This window comes from Lepisosteus oculatus, chromosome 1 (assembly GCF_040954835.1).
Source record: "Lepisosteus oculatus isolate fLepOcu1 chromosome 1, fLepOcu1.hap2, whole genome shotgun sequence".
Lineage (NCBI taxonomy): Eukaryota > Metazoa > Chordata > Actinopteri > Semionotiformes > Lepisosteidae > Lepisosteus > Lepisosteus oculatus.
The window spans coordinates 18,379,090-18,398,278 of record NC_090696.1 but is presented as its reverse complement, the minus strand read 5'-3'; the positions used below and the strand labels follow the sequence as shown (position 1 = coordinate 18,398,278).

Below are 19,189 nucleotides of genomic sequence, written 5' to 3'. Positions count from 1 at the left end.
TTACAAACCGTAAGTAATATCTTCAGTGGGTCTCCACGGGCGCAGTGAGGATCGCTGTGCAGGGCAGGTCTACTTCTTCAGAGCTCTGGAACCCGGGTTCGATTCCAACTTGTGAGAGGGGATTTTTGTTGTGTGCTCTGTTTGGCTCCCACTTCCATACAGACATGCAGATTTGATTGGTCACTCTTCACCACTTTGATGGTGAGAGTGTAGTACTGGGGGCTTCCAGTGCTGGTCTCAGTAGAGAAACTGGGCCAGATCATCACAATTGTCCGAATGGCCTGCTGTTATCTGTGGCCTCTCTGATGTTCTGTGCAGTAACTTAAGACTTCCACTGCCTGAGGTCACTGCCCTGGACATCCTTTCAATTCAAAACAGCTTGAATAAAAACACTTAAATAAATACAAATTGCAGTTTATTGCACAGTACAGCCCTAACACACTTAATGGACTGAAGACACTGATATACATAGCAGTTTAACATTCACTAGACTATGATATTAATTTACAGCCCCCAACTCAGTCAGCATACGAAGGCACTTCGAACAGTCACACACACATTAAGTCCGATGTTAGAGCAGCTGCACTAACAACAGGCAAGGCACATATACAAATACAAAACATTATGACTCCAAAAGAATTCTAAAATCATCTTTTCACCTATAGGTGGGCTTCTTTGGTAACCCACTGCTGAGGGAGTCTGGGGACAGGCAGGAAGATAGTTATTGAAATTAATTATTGAAATTCACGAGAAGATGCTCCCTCATACTGGGGCAATTCAAGATTGGAGTTAAAAAACCATCTTGACATGTTTCTGTCTAAAGATGGGTTTCTGTTAAATCTGACAATCTGGGCAAACTGACTTGTAATGACACAAGTGGAAATTACATGGAAGTGCATTTAATACCAAGGATAGGATACAATTCTTTGCCCAAAGGGTTGTGGGAGTATGGAACAAGCTGCCCAATCACATTTTAAATGATATTCACCTGCCACTTTATCCAGATGGAGATGCAGCGGTGCAAATAGACATTTATTGTTTATGACACCAGAAGACACCACTTGTGCACAGTTGTTGGCAGTTCGAGTTGTGCACAAGGTAAATATTCCCCAGACTTGCTGGTGCACACAAAGCACTCGGATCACTACTGCTGGGCAATTCAGAAGCGGATATTTGCTGTCTGCTGCAACAGAAACATCACCAGAGCAAAGTGTCGTGCCAAACCGGAAAATAAAAAGCCTTCTCAAAAGTGAAAACGCTCCGCACAGCATACAATTTTAAACACACAGACTTGTCCATTAAAAATGATCTCAATGTATTGGAACCTATAGTGAGTGTGTAGAGGATGGGATCAAGCAGAGCAGAATTTAAACTAAACACGACACAGGGTTATTACTAATTAATGACTAATTTATTGAGCTGATGTTTTCATCCAAACAGACTTATATTTGCAACCATTAGTACAGGTGGATATTAGAGAAATGCAGGTGAAAACCCTTGCACAAGGAAACAACAGCACACTCTCATATAGGATCTGTACCCATAACCTTCTACTAGTCCCGAACCCTGACCACTGCTCTGCACTGCTACGACTACAGACTACTGTTAGCCCCAAATCAGAAGAGTCTGGCTTTTGGGCTCAGAGAGACTCAACACACTTACACATTCTCCAGCACGAACACACAAGCAGACCTCAGCCTGGCAGAACACCCAGTACTTGACGAGAGAAAGGCACTTATACAGCTGCACTGCACAAAAATTGGGTTTGGAGGATTTTCAGTGTTCAGCTGCAGCCACCTGGCCTCTGAACACGAGTGGGATTAAGTTCTGATAAAGACTGCAGTAAAAAAAAAAATGTGTTCTTGCAATGAGGGTGGAGTTATAATATGAAGAAAGGGGAGCCTAAATAAAGAGCTGTGTGTCCGCTACCATGTCTGTCCGGTCTGACTGGCTCCAGGTGGAGAAGGTCCGAGGAACACAAAGTCTAAGAACAGTGTAATAGGACAGCGATAAAACTACAAATCCATTCATAAAAATATGGAACTCAAAGTCACCTGTCCATTTTTTGTTGGCAATTTTTCAAAATATCATGTTGGATGAGATTGACTGGGCTGGACAGGCGGGAGGGAAGGAGTGGAGCCGGGTGCATGGTTCTGATCCAGTTCAGCTCAGATCTCCTGCAGCAGGTCGGCGGGGAAGAATCCCAGCTTCCTCCCCGTGCTCACCTTCAGGTAGCCATTGACCTCCTCTCCCTTCTGCACGACGATCTGTGCGCCGGGGGGAACCACAGGGGTGTGAGCGGGGGCTCGCTACGGTGGCACATTACAGGAGGCCTGCAAGTCCAATTCAAGCCTCTCCCGGGCACATGCAAAGCACTTGTAAGGCAAAATCACAATCTCTCAAGAATACTGGTATTGCCCAGTGTTACCCAGCAAAACTCCATGGCCCTGGTTATAAATACCAGCTACTGTACCTGCATGCCCAGCTGGTAAAAGGTCCTGCATCATGCACAAGGTCAGGCTACCACGTCCAGAGCAACTTGTGGTTGCTGCCACGTTTTCCTCTAGTGTTAATAAATAAACATACTCAAGCATGTGCACTCATACATTTGCACAGCACAGTTGGACAGGTATGCAATTCCAGCCCCTGTCTAGACATGCACACAGGATTCAGTGTAAGAAATCAGATGGAAATACTGTTTGGGGTTCAAATCAATGGCATGAAGACGTGCACATCTGAATGAAGGCACTCATTTCGGATCCAGGTTGAGCTCTGTGGCCCAGCGTCAAGCTAGACAACTGGGATCCCCCAAGCAGTAGTGCCCCACTGGTGGAGCGCAGGAGTAGGGTTGCTCTTACTCAGCCTGGGCTCTCCTGCCGAGAGAGCGACTCGTGTGACTTCACCAGGCTCCAGTGAGGTCAGGGCGAGCTGCTCCTCCAATCAGAGCTCAGACCCCCGCCGGGTCACATGACCCGGCTCTGAAAGTGGGCGTGTCTGAGGGGCCAGTCCTCATCTCACTAAGGAGACACACTGGAAGTCATCACCCGAAACCTGAGTCTTAAAACCACTGGCAGTTCCAAGCTAGGTATTGACACAATAAAAAAAAACTATTTTTCTCTGAAAAAGGATTTTTTTCTTTTGTGCATGCCACCTTTCCCACACCTGCCCACTTGTATACATGCACCCTGACACTCGGCCTCGACAGCTGCGCTCTGGCACACATGCTGCAATGCAATATCCCTTCCAAGACACATCAAGCTGATGTACCTGGTCTTTCTTCAGTGTGATCTGGCCCATCTCCCTGTTTCCTACGAAAGACCGGGTGACCTTGTAGACCCGTTCCCCGGCACGCACACGGATGATGTAGTTTGCCGGCAGGTAACCGGTCTTCTCACCGATCTTACCCTGCAGAGAGGAGGGACCGAAAGAAATCACCTCCCTGTTCCCATCAGATCCGAGCTCCAGCACATTGAAATGAACTCCTGCCCGTGGTATACACGTTTACCTAAAGCATCACTGGGGATGTACTGCACAAAACCACTGGATGCAAGTGCTTGCGGGGTATAGTGCAGTACTCCTGAAGCACAACATAGCCAAGTGGGATTTCTCTATGGCAAAGGAGTGCTGCAAAGGACTGTGCAGGGGCTGAGGAGGAAAAACCTGTCTCTTTGAGCTCCTGCGGAGGACTGGACAACGGCAACAGCAGTTTCAGAGCCAGGACAGGGAAAAGAGACATGGACTACAGCAAGTGGTAAAAGCTAATTCCTCAAATTCCAAAATAAAGGCCACAACAACCACTTGCACAGTTAAATGATTGAAAACAGACGATCATCCTTTTAAAAATGTTTGTAACAGAATTTATCTTACAGTGTTTGCTTATTGTAAGACTGATATACATTGTGGAATAAAGTTTATTTTGTTGAAAAAAAAAATAAACACTACCAATTGTTTTATCCTCCAGTGGATCCGAGAACATGATAGTTGTTGCTATGCTTACTGTGACACCTTTAGGTATGTGTCCGTGTCTGAGTCTGCTCTGTTTTGTGCTTGGTGTTCTGCCACATGAGAATTACCTCTGCTCAAGCACTGAAGGCTCCAGCAGCCTGAGAACTGACCTCTTCAGATTCTGGGACAGTGATGATAAAGAGCTGTCAGAGCAGAGCCCACAGTCTGCAGCTGCAGCACAGCTATAATGCTGCACCAGAGCCCAGAATTCCTGTCAATCTCCAACACAGCCCAGCCAGATTGTCACTACTGTGAATGACAACTTATCGGCCTACATAATGGCACAGGAGTTGAAACCCATAAAGGCAGGACTTACCCTCCACCACTCCTCGTTGGAGTCATCAATCACAGTGATCCTGTCTCCAGGGCTGGAACATGAGATGCAGTTCATTAAAGACCAGCCCCACAGAGGAGTTTTTGCATTTGTTTATTCATGTGTGTGATCCCAGATGTCGTTAACCCCACTTGCCACAACATTCAGATATTATTTAACATAAGCGGCTGCTTATCCAGTGCTTAGGGACTGCATGCAGGTCCTTACCAAAACCCTTGTCCTGGAGAGCAACACTGTTTTTCAACTAAGCAACTTGCAACTTAACAGTGAAAGTAGAAAACACAATGTTTTAGCTGTTAAGCCTTCAGGTGTGAGGTTTGTTGCTCACACCTGAAGAAGGCTTCACAGCTGAAACGTTGTTTTCTTTCTTCTCTTTTCAGCATGGAATAAACCTATTACTTGTTCCTTTGCAGCCTACGCATGCTGACGCAGCTACCCACCTGAACTACTTCAACTTGCAACTTAGATCTTAATTGTTTAATTGAATCAGTTATGGGATCAATTACATCAAGATGAATGTTATCTTTAGCCACTGATTGAAGATACTCATAAAACTAGGATTGCCATAATTCATATTTGATTTTTTGTTTTTAGACACCTTAACATTCCATCCAAATGCATCTTTAACTGTACAGCTATAATTATACATCTGCCTTTTCTTAACACTATAACCCTGGAATGTGCATAACAGTCATGCATAAGCCTTCCTCACTGGTCTGAGTTTGCTACGCCATGCTGCTGAGGCCTAACAAGGAAGGAATAGCCATCCATGGCTGCTAATTTTGACTTCAGACATCTAAAGAAGAACGACAGAAGAGAAAACTGAGAGATATTGCTTATTCACATTCTCATAAAGCATAGCAACTGTTTGCTCTTAAAACACACCGTGGTCAAGAAAGGTCATTTCTATAGACATGCTGGATGGATGGACAGATGTTCTGTCAGAGGTAAAAATGTTAAATACTGTGAATTAAGTGAACATTCACGACAACTAAGGACAATCAAGAAAACTAAGACCTTTTCTTGAATAAGATTCCTGATGCAAATGATCTTGAGACCTGCATCCACAGACCAAGAGAACTCACTAGAAGTCTAAGTCGTCTTTCTCCAGGGCCTTGAAGCGATAGACAGCCAGATAGTAGTGGGACTGTGTGAATCCAGTCCGCATCCCAGGCTGGGACTTCTTGTTCTGGGACAGACAAGCACACCAAAGCAGAAAGGGAGGTCAAGGGATCATGCACCAGTACAAAACCAGCTCAGAGTTTTCTGAAGGTGATGGCAGAAGAGGAGGAAAATCAAGGGAAAGACTGAACCTTGTTGACCTTGATAAGCGCTGCCTTGCAAACACAAGCATATAAGTGGCTGACCCTACGTTTCTCCCCCTGTCTTTGTGTCTCATGGAGAGCAAGCTGGGGTATGTGAAAAGACAAATTCCTCATACAAGAAATTGTGTATGGCCAATAAAGTGATCTGATCTGATCTTATCAAGCTTCCGAAAAAGAAAAAGAGGCTTGGTGGAGAAGGGTTCAGACGTCCAAAAGTTAAATTTGAAAATCACCCCTGAAATCCTTCTCATTCTTTCAACTCAGCTCTTCTTTTTCCCTGTTTCTTTTTTTATCTGTCTGTTCTGTATGCACGCAAAAGGCACCTCCCACAATGTGAATGAACTAGACAGGTTCACTGTAACTACAGTTCTACACATTTATAAACCAGCCCGTCCCAGAGCACTGTAGAGTATATACAGAGTTCAACTGTTTCACTGATGACTAGCTAGGAAGTCAAAGGCATCAGCTTCTTAGTTATGTAGTAGACTCGTACCCGTCAACTGCTCTGTGAGGAACATGACCTTTACAACAGCAGCACTTGGGACCACCACGGACTGATGTCTAAAATATGGGGAAAAATATAGGGAAAAATGTCTAAAATATGGGAGAGCTCTGATAAATCAGAGACATAATTAGAGAGACAGGATGTAAGGTCTCTCTGATGGTCGCTCTGATGCTGATTGACTGACCTTTATATAAACCTCCTCCTGTCTGAGGACTCTGGATCACACAGGACCCTGAGGTGGAGTAAGAACAGATACCTTGTCATCAGCTGCCGCTTTGTCCCCCTTCTTATCTCCCTCTGGGTTTTCTGGAAAGAAAGGAACGTGACACATCTGATCTCACTGAACTGCAAGCTTTTCAATTAATTCTTTATATGCACAGACATATGTAATATGTATTACATTCTCCTACCAACCTAATGAGGTAGATGACATGAAAGGAGGGTCAGTGCTGATTGGAGGAGAAGCGCGTCCCTCACAGGCAGCACAGCCCTGTAGCGGAAAGTCAGTGCTGATTGGAGGAGAGGCGTGTCCCTCAAAAGTAGCACCTCCCCACACTGAAAGATCAGTGCTGATTGGAGGAGAAGCGCGTCCCTCACATTCATTCATGTCACGCTAGTCAGTACTCTGTAGGGATCCTAATAACCTGGCCAGTGAGTATAGAGTTTAATACAGATATATAAAAATAAAGTATGTAGAGAGCTCAGAGTTGCTGGACAGCACTCACCGCCTTCAGCTTTCCCCTCTTCCGGTTTGGGAGCCTGTGACTCCTCTTCCTCCATCATCATCATCATAACCTACACAAGGGTGACAGTGGGAGATTCACGGCACTGACATGGGATTTACTGTAAATTGTCATCTGCTCATACTTCATTTCCAATACGGGCTTCTGTTACTGGAAACAGTGTGAATCACACAGTGCCGTAAACCGAACCATTAAAACTTCTCCTGTAAAAAAGTCTTAGGAAATTTCTTCCAAAGCTGGAAAGCTTATCAGGCAGGGCAAATCTGCAGAGTTTCTAGCTTGTGTGCAGGAGCTTTTAGCTATGTGGAAGTGCACTTAAACAGAGAACATCTTTACTAGAAGAGTGGTGGGAGCATGGAATAAGCTACCCAGCCATGCTGTTGAGGATGATAAGCCGTTTGCTGTGTTTTCTCTCATTAGGCCAGGGTAGGGAACCATAACTATTACAGTCCACACTGCAGTGGGTCTACAGAAGCAGAATGTGACAGAAGATGAAACAATTGATTGCTTAATTGATCCTGATACTTTAGATCAAATAAAACATTCAGGAGTCGCTGAAGTGAAGACCGCCAGTAGTATGGAAAGGAAAAGCAGCTGAAAGCTCACAGTGGCAAATATGCACAGTACTGTCCCAGGTGTCCTGAGGTTTCACTAACCTCATAGGATTTCTACCCCAGCAAATAGCATTTAGGTCATTTAGGTCATAAGGCTACACTCACGTTCTTCTTGTCATCAGAGCCCTTCTTTCTCTCCTTGTTGGCCATGATCACTCCCTCACGCAGGGTCTCGAAAACGGGATCCGTGCGGTTCGACTGGGCTGGGGGGTGGGGGATGAGGGGGGGGACATAGACAGCTCCAGTCAATGATTGCTGCTGCAGCGTGCCAGGCATGCCATTCTGCTGCAATTAATTATCCCCTTAATTAATCAGATTGGCCAATGAGGTGCTGCAGAGTTTTGGCTTGCTGCTATCCCAGGATGCCATGCTCGACCGGGGGAGTACTGCCCTGCTGTCCTGAGGTACACTACTCACAGAATGGCAGCAGCTCCTTGACACAGGCATTCTGCTGGTTGCTGTAGAGAGGGGAACTGTACGCCCGCCGAAATCCTGGAGGCTGCAGGCAGACAGGTACAGAGATGTACAATCAGTATCACAGTGCTCTCATCCTTTATCTACCTGCTGGCCTCACTTTGCTCACCCGGTTTTCCAAATCCAGCCCATAAGAAATTAGATCAAACAATCCAGAGCAGCCAAGGAAATGAAAGGCCTGGAGTTGGTTCATTATAGGCCTGAACTGAGCTGAGAGAGAAAGACTCACAATTTTCCCAAAGCACTTCTGGAACTCCACATAGGACTGGCAGTGATGGTGGATGTTGGTCTTGCAGTTCTTACACCTCAGGCCAAACTTGTTGTTGACTGCAGAGGAGAAATGGAAGAGGAGGGACATTGAGCTGCATCACAGGACAGTGGGAGTGCACTGGTGCTTACAGAGGGTGCATCAGGGTGGCCTAGAGTGGGATGTTTTGGGAAACAGTCTATATGGACATGGCTGAGGTGCTTGGCCATCCATGTACGCCCCTTATAATGATCACATGTGACCAGAAATGATCTTTATTCCACTGCCCGTTACCATGTGGCAATCCCTCAATAACGCCAAGTTGCAATGGCTTCTGGAGAGTTTTCTGCACCAGACAAGATGCAGGCTTGCAGTCATCAGGATGGTTCCATTCGTCACAAACTCTATATGTCACCACTGGGGAGAACCCCTTTCCCGGTCACATGATATAGGATTGGGCTGGCGACGTTTGTGGCCAGCGGGGCTCTAGTCTGTGCAATTCCTTTCTAAACTACTACTTGAGCCCCCACCCACCAACTCACGGACAATCATCCGAGCACAGACATCACAGAACTTGGGCTTCTTGCAGTAGTGATCCTTGAACTTGTGGGGCTTGTCATTGACGGGCTTGACCGGCTCTGGGGGGGGCTCGTCCTTCTGGTCATCGTCCTCTTCCTCCTCTTCCTCGTAGATAAAGTACACCTGCGTGGGGGGGGTGGGGGAAGAGTGAGTGAGGGAGAGGAAGAGTTGAGGATGGGAGGGGAAGGAAGGGAAGCAGAGAGAGGAAAGGAGGAAGGAGAAGAAGAGGAGGGAAAGAGAGGCCCAGTGCGGCCTGTAAGACAGAAAAGGCTCAGAGAAGAAGGGAAGAGGGACTGAGAAGGGCAGCATTTTGGGGCTTCAGCGATAAGGACTGCACCCGGGGAGAGAACAGGTCATGCAGAAGCAGGACAGAGGTGGCTGGAGCCTAGCGGAGACTGAGAAATAGTGGAGAGAGAGAGAAAGGAAGAGAGAAACAAAAAAAAACACAAAACCTGTTTTTTCAAAAAAACAGGATGCACAGCATCAACAACCAGATCAAAATCACGACGGCTAAGAGCAGCACTTTGGAAGGAACAGTTATTACTGATGGGTTATTGCCTGGGTTCCAGGTAAGTCCTGTCCAGCAGTCAAGTTAGTCAATTAGGAAATTAAACGTTTAATCAGATGTCAGTCTGCTTATCCCAGGATTAAGGGGAAAACTGCACTGGAATAGGGCAGCAACATGGGAAAGGTAGTTTTAGATGGAAAGATGCATCACATGTGTTTCCAGATTAAAGAAGGGACAGAGAGAGGAAGGGGGAAGGGGGTTAGAGGGATAAGTATGGGTCACTTGGCAGAGGTGAGATCTCACAACCCAGCCTAGAGGGTAGAAGATGTCTTTCCCAGAGTTCAAGGAGGGCCTGGGGAAATTCAGACCCTCAAGCAGGTCTTCATGATCTATGAGGGCAGAAACAGCGCCAGAACAAAACCCAAATTATGCTGGATCTTGAGGTCCAGACCGTGGGCTGCCTTGGTTAACGTGAAAGGCGCTTCATCAGTCTTCTTGATTAATGGAGTGACTGGAGACAGGTGGGTACGTGTGGCATGAATTCCCCAGGGCACTCCCCCCTCCCTCGCCGTGTCTCACCGGCCCCGTGTTGGCTAACTCCCCGTTGGGCTGTTCCCCCCCATCGGCCTCCTGACTCCTCTTCTTCCTCTGAAACAGCTTCTTCAGCTTCCACAGCTGCAAACAGCCAACACGGTCAGTCAGCCCCTCTGACCACACTGTCCACCTGCCTGCCAGTACACCGGCCCGCCGGGCTCCCAGCTCTGCCAGCAAGCTCAATCTCCTCTGTCAGAAGCTGAAACAGCTTTCAGAATAGGAGCCCTGTAATTTTATTCTTCCTAGAAACTCCTAAACCTCTTTCTGATTATTACATTTCTGTACTTAAGACATCCCAGCGCTCACTTGTATTCTATTAGTACTGTGCCCTAAGCATGTGAACGGCCTTTAAAAAACAATTGTTTGGCAGGAAACATGAATGCTGAAATAGTTAAAAACAAACATGTTTCTTGACCATTGGATGCCCCCAGGCTACAGTATTTACTCTTAAGACGGTGCCTTGTGCATTAACACCATAGCCACGTGCACACACCGAGCAAGGAGTTACAGTATGCAAACTTCCCTAGAGTGCTGGATTCCAGAGTATTCCTCCTAGACTGCGGGCATTCTATTTTAATTGCTCCTGCATTAATTAGTGGTGGGTTAAATCTGGCTTTCCGCACATCATTAGTCCTTTCATCTTGGCCTTTTCCATGCTACAATGACACAATCCCCACCCTCACTAAAAAGAACTGTGATGCTACATAAGTCCGTGGTGGTCTAACAAATTGCAGGAAACTGCTTAAACCTCATGTAACATTGGAAAAAAATAGATCATTGTGGGTTTTTTTTAGAAACAAAGCTGAAATTCTTTCAGAATTCTTACAATTCTTCAACTAAAAAGGAGGCAAAGCACAGTTTTGTCTGGTAATAATATCTATCCCAGGATGCCACTGCTGATTGAACTAATTTGCTCCATGCAGGGCAGGTGGGGACCTGGCTGCAGGAATGCGATGGGACCTGTATGATGAATACAGATGACTGTGCTATCCCATGTAAAGCACCAGGTGTACATGCCAGAGACCTGAAGAAGGCACAAAGACTGCCTGCTATAGCACAGCAGAGTGAAGACAGCTAGTCCTGTGGCTTTCACAGTTTCCCCTTCAGAGCAACCCCTGTCACCTCACCCGTTGTGTGCAGAAGGGGACACTGCACTTAGGATCGGTGATTTATTCCGAGCTTAAGAAGTTACTTGTGACTTCAGTGTACTGAAAAACTGAAAACAGTGCTATTGAGGAGGGCCACTCTCAATGCAAAATACCAACAAAATGGTACGGAGTTCTGTAGCAAAAACAGATTCGCCACCCTCTCTCTCTTCCCTGAAGAAGTGTGTGCACAGGTAGTGCGCATATGAAATGTTGCAGCTCAATTGCAGTCCACGTCAGTACACTCCAACAGCTGAGGTACAGTATAATGTTCTAGATTGCAATGGTATTTATGTAGGTCCATAATAGAGAAAAAGCCTCTCATTACCACAATTTTTATCTTACTAGAGAAGTGATCATCACAGTGCATCACAGTGAATTAGCAGACAAATCCTGATAGTTTCCTCCAAAATATAAATCTTATATTTATATTTGACTATTTCAGCAGAATATTTGCCTTTTGGGATCTGTTACGACTCAGAAGCAGAAATGCATACCATGCCAAACAAACATACCAGGAGTGTTCTCTTTTAAAATCCCCCACACAGCTAAATTCTCTCAGGCCACTTCTTATTAACCACATTTAACTTGAAGCTGTGGGTCAAGGAATGTAAAAACTATTGACCGGTAGTTAAAGACGCATTTATCAACACCGAGTCAAAGAGGGCCATACGGAAAATCAGATTCTGGTGCCAAGCAAAGCTCATGTTCAGAACCACCGTTTTCCTCCGATTAGCACAAACAGTCTTGGGAATCACAACTGAGAAAGTTAAGGAATAAATGTAACTGTCCAACAGAATCCCATCCCTATTCTTGGTACGCGAACGCAGCACATTCAAGAGAGCAACTTTGTTCAGGAAGATTGTTGCAGCACTTTGTTTGGAACCTGGCTCTTTCTGAGTAACAGCGCTCTGCATTTGCAAACACATAACTCTAGTGCACACTTCTACAACAGTCCCTGCCCAGTTCAATCCCGCACTCTGGAAACCCCAACCTGCTTACCTGAGGAACTCTTTTCATCCCTGGATCCAAACCGACTTTTTTTTTTTTTAAAAAGGACAAAGGAACGAGTAAAGGGAGAAAACGGACAAACAATCCGTCTGCCTGGCTCTGAGACAATGCCTTGCTGTTCTCTAGCTTCCACTGTCCCACCCCCCCCTCACTACTCCCCCACCACGCTCCCTTTTCACATCACCTGTCCGGCGGCCCGCGTGTCTGTCAGCGTGTCTCCACCCAGATTCTCTCTCTCAGGCCATCGGTCTTCATACGGAATAATTCCGCCCCTCTCCCCTGAGCCCTCCACATTTCTGGCTCTGCTTCCGGCCCGAGAACGAGGAGCCTGCTGGGGATTTTGCGGCTCCTAAAATAACCTACAAAAGGGATCATGAAACTCCCAGCTCGCCCAATGGAAACAGTTTGACACTGTTCCTAAATATACCCCCACCGAGAAGCGTTGTGGCCTTAGGGAAGCTTCGACTGAAAAACCCCACACCACCAGTAGACCTCCAGTCAGCCTGCAGGTAGAGAGCCAGCAACAAAATGCTCATGCCTGTACAGACCTTACAGCACTGCACAGCATCCCAGATCTCCCATGCAGATCACTGCGGCAGGTGCACTTCCAGAGCAGGGCAGCTCACACCTGTCTTGGACGGGGAGTTAGAGATCCAGGTCTGCCTGAGGAATAATATGTCTTACAGAGGTGATGGGGCTTTAAAGCCTTAGTGTAATGTAGATAAATACATTCTTAATTATGTATTATGCTTAAGATATCCCAAAGGGGGAAGAGTGAATTGTTTTTTAAATGAATTTAGAAAAAAAACCAAGTTGATTCCAATAACCATCTCCTCCTACTTCTCCTCCCCTCCGGTCCCAACATACATGCACTCCCCTGTTTGGATTATGCAGTAACTGTTTCATGTTCGTGCTTCAGTTCAATTACCTTTTTACAAGGACAAGCCTGCTTCTCTGACAATGCCCACGCACCTGATCCAGCCTTCATTTTGACACTCTATGAGCCCCATGGCTGCTGACAGGAGAGTCAGTGCTGATAGGAGCAGAGGCGCCGCCACTCACTGACATCACAGGAAGTTTCCAGGGACCTGGGATGATGCTGTTGCATGGAGAGCTGAGAGAGCTCTTGGTGACCCTGCACTTGGTGCTGTTCCAGCAATTAACTGTGCACCATCCCTTTGGGGAGTCCTGGTCACAGTTGGCTAGGGACACAACCCGGGCTCTAGAGTCCAACCTGTGCTCAAGGACAGCTCACATTGCAAGTCACAGATTTTTTAACACAAAGGGTAGCAGGAGTCTGGAACAAGCTGTCCAGTCATGTTGAACTGGGGCTTCAAGAGAGAGCTGGATGAGATCCTCTGATTTATTAACTATTAACTACTGATTAGGGTAGATGGGCTGAATGGCTTCCTCTCATTTGTAACCTTTCTTATCCCAGTTGTTGACGAGAAGAGTGTCTGACATCACTGATCTTTAGAGAAACTCCAGAGATTACCCAACAATTAGTGATCAGTACCTGAAGGGCGGAGTAACTTTCACCTCCCTTCTTCTGCAAACAGCAGGTTGTCTGAGATGGGCATGCATTAGGGTCAGACACGATTGGGCCTTTGTGATGACTAATTGCCCACAATATCAAACAGCCACTGCAGCTGTTCGCATACAAGACTGCATTCCCAGCAGCACGAGGTCCCACTCCAGGAACGTGGAGCGAACAGTGGAGTGAATAAACACCTGACAAACCCAAAACAATCACAGACCCAACGACCGACAGAAAACAAATCTCTGGTTTTTGCTTTCCTAAGTGGCCAAGAGAGGCCATTTTAAAGAAGGCATAAAGTCAACAGTCCTGATCGCAGCTCGTCTGTGCACTGCTGAGGCTGTGTCAAAGTCTAAAGTCAAATCCTTCATCACACGCAGTATGTTCCTCTGCAAGAAAAGACATCTACTGAACTCACTACACTGAGATGCTAACTGAGAAACAGTGTGACTCATTACTCAAGTCCTTTAAATTGTTTGTGGAGAGCTTACCAGGAAGCTTGATTTTGGCCCAAATTTTGGATGCTAGAAGGTGTTGAAAAGTCAAAGTTCCTTCAGGACACATTGTGAAGCAAGACGCTGGAGGCAGAAGTGTAGACTAAGAAGGAGTGCATTAAGAACTGAAAACAGGAGACCTGTTTACACAAAGAGTTGTGGGGGTCTGGAATGAGCTGCCCGGTCATGTTGTTGAAACTGCACCCCTGGGGATTCAACAACACTCAGTCAGACGAGACAGTCGGATCACTAAGCCACGATCCACAGGCGGACCGTCTGCAAGCTGGAGTTATTGTGTAGATCCCTCGTTGCGTTATCGTCAGTGTAACGAGTTGGGGGCTGGGAGGGTGTTGGGAGGATGAAAGGGGGTGGGGGGAGTTTAGACCTGCCATGATCCACTCACCGCGTTGTCCTCTCCGGGAGATGGGGGGATGTCATGGGGGTCCAGGGACACCTTATCGCTTATTCTGAAACACAGACACAGGGTTTCTGAGGAAAAGGAAGCCAGTTCACTGATGGGAGGTAGCTTACTGTACCACACACTGGTACACTGGTTGGCATTGCTGCCTCGCAGCTCTATGGCTCTGGGATCAATTCTCCACCTGGGGTGCTGTCTGTGTGGAGTTTGCATACTCTGTGTTCGCATGGGTTCCCTCCCACACTCCAAAGCCATCCTGGTAGGTTAATTGGCTTCTGGGAGTGTTGGCCCTGGTGTGAGCGAGTGTGTGTCTACGTCTGTGTTTGTGTCTACAGTATCTGCCCTGTAATGTACTGGCGTTTCATCCAAGATGTGTCCTGCTTTAGCCCACTGCTTACCAGGACAGGCTCCGGCTCCCCTGTAACCCTGAACTGGAATACGTGGTAAGAAAATGGATGGGTGTACAGTAGATAAGTGTGTGGTTGTGTTCACACAGAGCATGGAAGACTGCGCTTGCTGGCCAAGGCTGCAGGTTCTCAGACATCATACTCGGCTTCAGGAGAACCAGCTTTTTCCAAACTATACTGAGCAGAGAAGATCGAAATTGCATTTACTTTTTGTCTGAGAGGGATTCAACTGATTGTAGAGGTCAGGATTATGCAAGCATTCAAAGGTAATATAATAATAAAGGGTATAATTATATATTACTATGTAAGGGCCACTTTTGACCTTGGTTTTACTCTATTGGGTCAGAATGTCACCCGGGTTCCTTGCAGCCAGCACCTGCACAGATCTGTGCTGAAATACCTGCCTGGCATTCTACAGCTGTGCAAAACTGCACAGAGCTGTGCAGGAATGCAGGGACCTGCATGAGGAAAAATGCAGCCTGTAATTCCAGTGACGATCTGGTGTAAGAGATAATAGTATTCACCGCAAATCGACGAGACAGCAGGGAAACTGCTGTTCCTAAAGAAGACCGTGGTGACAGCATGGGCTTCCAAGGCCTTTTTCAAGGATAACAGAACTGTCTCAGTTCACATCCTTCACGGAGCTTCTTCCTGCATTCAGATTCTCAAGGGCTGTACAATTCTAGTCCAGGATTGCACTGTAGGTTTTCATTCCTAACTACCTAGTTAATCTAATGGGCGGAGCTGTGGCGCTGTGGCTAAGGATCTGCGCCTGTGGCTGGAAGGTTGCCGGTTCAAATCCCACAGCCAGCAGAGGAATCCTACTCCTCTGAGCAAGGCCCTTCACCCCAACTGCTCCAGGGGCGCTGTACACTGGCTGACCCTGCGCTCTGACCCCCAGCTTCTCTCTCCCTGTCTGTGTCTCATGGAGAGCAAGCTGGGGTCTGCGAAAAGATTAATTCCTAATGCAAGAAATTGTAGAGGGCTAATAAAGTGATGTTATGTTAATGATTGGCTGAATTGGACCATCTTCTCCCAGTTTTCACGTGTCCTTGCAATGTTGCTAAACCTCAGGCAGGGTGGGGTTTTGACAGTGCAGCAAGATCACCCTCTGCTAGAGGCTCTAGGCACTGTGCTCATCAGATCAGTCACATTGCCCAACGAGCAAACTGGGCGGGAAGACGGAGGAATCGGGACTCACTGGTCGTACTGCGCCATCACTGCTGGGGGAAGTCTCCCTCGCTCTCAAGCACGGGGCCACTCCTGAGGTAGCAGGACACCCTGCCAGGAGAGGGGAGAGACACACAGAAACGCTCTATATTACACCATTGCACTGCCATTAGCACTGATGCAGGTAATACGTTGACCACTAGTATAATTTGAACACTTGTTACAGGTGCTTTTGCATCTTTTAGCATAACATGAGGAACAAATCCATTACAGACAGCGAGAGTAGTAGCCGCGGCAGTAGAAGCAGAGATGGCGGCAGTCACGACAGCAGTGCAGGGACCAGTAGATCACTAGCTGTAGGTGAAGGTGTGGCAGGAGAAACAGCAGCTGCAGAAGGGTAACTACCCGCTGTGGCAGCTGCAATATCAAGTACATAGCTTCAGTAGTGGTGTTGGCACTAGTAGCAGAAGTGCAGGTGTCCTGGTCCTGATCCTGGGAACCCAAACATCTGCTGGGTTATATTCCACCTGAGCGCTCAGTTAAGTAATTGAACCCTTAACACACCTGATGATAACAGGTGTGGTCTGAACTCGTCGTTTGCAGTTCCTAAACATGGAGGAGGTTGTCTGTTAGCCATTGCATTTAAGTAACACGAGGACTCCAGCCTTTCAGCAGACAAGCATAGCTTGGCGGGGTCCTGGCCCAGCGACTTGTTGGTTCAGTTAAGGGCTCATTTGAGTAAAGAGCTCAGCTGCAACAAACGCCAGCAGATCCCCAGGGTCAGGATTGGGAAGCCCTGTCATGGAATAAAGATAGCCCCGATAGTAGCACACGGTGAAACTGGGAACTGGGATAACGAAGCCTTGGGCAAGCTGAAAACAATTCCTCATGCGGAGCGCTCCTCCTGTGTTACTGGCCGCCGGCGCGAAGGGAAGGCGGGTGTCGTTCAGGTCGACCAGTCCGAGGACTGACCAGCACTCCTCCAGGTCGGCCCAGCCTTGCCAGCCCAAGGAGAACAACGGGAATAAACAGTTTCCAAACACTTCTTTCTCCCGATTGTACACCAATGAGCTCTGCCCCGCTCTCTCTCTCTGTGTGTGACTCGCGCTCAGACTGCTCTGCTCTATTCCTGGTTAGGGGGTAACCTGATCTCCACATGACTAAAACCGGAGCATCGTGGGCCCAGGAGCCCAGATTGAATTACAACAGTAACGCTCTAGAACACTCACTGGGGTGTCCGACTGGAGCTTAATCTCAGAGCATTAAAGATTGGACCAGAGCTACACACGGAGCATTTTAATCAAGCACCTCTCCTAACCCCAGTCAGCATTTCTGTTTCGCCTGTGCAATCGGAGAGACTCAACAGGAACGATTCCTACAAGAAGAGGAGCCGTAGGGGGTGTCCAGCTCTGAAGCCAAAGCAAAATACACGAGCCCCACCCGGGGGAAAAAAACACAATCCTCTCACCTCCTTGGGATTTCTCTTCCCCTCTGTGGCTCTAGTCTCTTCAGAAAGGAATCGCCAATTGGAAATTCCTGCGCGGTTTCCAAAGGGGCTCGAACTTGCCAGTGATATTAACACCAGCAGCGCAGTCCGGCACAATTTTGTCCCTGGGTTTTGCTGTGGTTGACTCTCCAAATGGCCCTTCCAACAGGAGGGGTGTTTTTGAAGCCAGAGGACCAGAGTGTTGTGGAGAGGGGGGTGCGCGCGTGTGCAGAGGAGTCAGGAACAGCTGACACGGATTGAGCAACGAGGAGCTGACACCAGGAAATCAGACACCTCTGATGGGACAGGCTAGGGGTCTGTCAGAGGGAGACAATCCCCACCTTTATCATGTCGTTACTGTGAAAGAACTAACAATTTGCCAACAGGTTGTCAAGGATTATTTCAGACTCTCTAGACAGACCACATTTACTGTATTCATTGCTTATTAACCATGAAACAAAGAAACACCGACAGGGAGACCAATGCAAGAACAAACACAACGTGTTCTAAAAAGCGTACTTAGCACAGGTTAAGTCAAGCCTCCTAACCAAAATCTTGATCACTGATGGCCAGGTTCAGGTTTCTATGGAATCAACACTTTTACCTCCTACTCTAAATTTCAATCAAGTTGGGTCAAAGCTACTTTATTAATCTGGTCCAAAACCACCAATCTTTCAGCAATAAAGGAAATGTACAGCCGATCAGCCACCTGACCTAAAACACTCCAGTGTGTGATGGGACAGATGAATACAGACGACATCTCATTATAATACATTTATCTAACCTTTTCTGGACACTCCACTCAAAGCGCTTTACAGGTAATGTGCAGCCCCCCCGGGTGATGAGACAGCAGCCATAGTGCGCCAGTACTCTCAACACACATCAGCTATCAGTGGGGAGGAGAACAGAGTAATGAAGCCAATTCATAGATGGGGATTATTAGGAGGTCACAATTGGCGAAAGCCGGGGAAAATCTGGCCAGGACAACACCCCTACTCTTTTTGAGAAATGCCCTGTGATTTTTAATAACCACAGAGTCAGGATCTCGGTTTTACATCTTATCCAATGGATGGTGCCTTTTTTACAATATAGTGTCCCCATCACTAGACTGGGACATTAAGACCCACACAGTCTGCAGGATGAGCGTTCCCTACTGGCCCCACTAACACCTCTTCCAGCAGCAACCTTTTAGCTTTCCCAGGAGGTCTCCCCTCCAGGTACAGGCCAGGCTCACACCTGCTGAGCTTCAGTGGGTTGGATGTCTGTCAAACCCGCAGAAAAACGGGGCCCAAACCAAGTTCCAGATCTAACCAAAGCTATAGAATTCAAAAACACACATGCCCTCCAATTACACTTACCTCAGCAGGACAATGTCTTATTGATGTTGCTAAAGCATGGCACCTTGATTGAGGTTTCTCACCTGCGCACCTGATCACTTGTGCAGGATGGCTGCTGGAGGGAGTGCACTTCAGTGTCTGGAAGTAGGTGCCTTCCCGCATATTAAAGGCTTCGAAGGCATTTGGGGAGGAAAGTGCTATACAAATTCAACGAATCATGGTCATACTAATCTTTGAGAGACAGGTGTGACTGGCA

At 47.1% G+C, this 19,189-nt stretch overlaps 1 protein-coding gene across 2 annotated transcripts; it reads right to left on the bottom strand.

The window, feature by feature from the left end:
* Positions 1-398: 398 nt before the first annotated feature.
* Positions 399-17,800, bottom strand: stac3 (SH3 and cysteine rich domain 3). Of its 2 annotated transcripts, none has more exons than XM_015344029.2 (13): positions 17,579-17,800; positions 16,142-16,221; positions 14,519-14,582; positions 8,790-8,949; positions 8,230-8,327; positions 7,944-8,025; positions 7,632-7,729; positions 6,895-6,964; positions 6,426-6,475; positions 5,425-5,528; positions 4,322-4,373; positions 3,268-3,405; positions 399-2,267 (listed from the first exon to the last, which is right to left on the bottom strand). In XM_015344029.2, the coding sequence occupies exons 2-13, from the start codon at positions 16,156-16,158 to the stop codon at positions 2,169-2,171; spliced, it is 1,032 nt and encodes a 343-aa protein (XP_015199515.2). In that variant the 5' UTR covers positions 16,159-16,221; positions 17,579-17,800; the 3' UTR covers positions 399-2,168. The 2 variants fall into 2 exon arrangements, with proteins under 2 accessions (XP_015199515.2, XP_069042743.1); XM_069186642.1 differs by lacking the exon at positions 17,579-17,800 and adding an exon at positions 17,083-17,161.
* Positions 17,801-19,189: the final 1,389 nt, after the last annotated feature.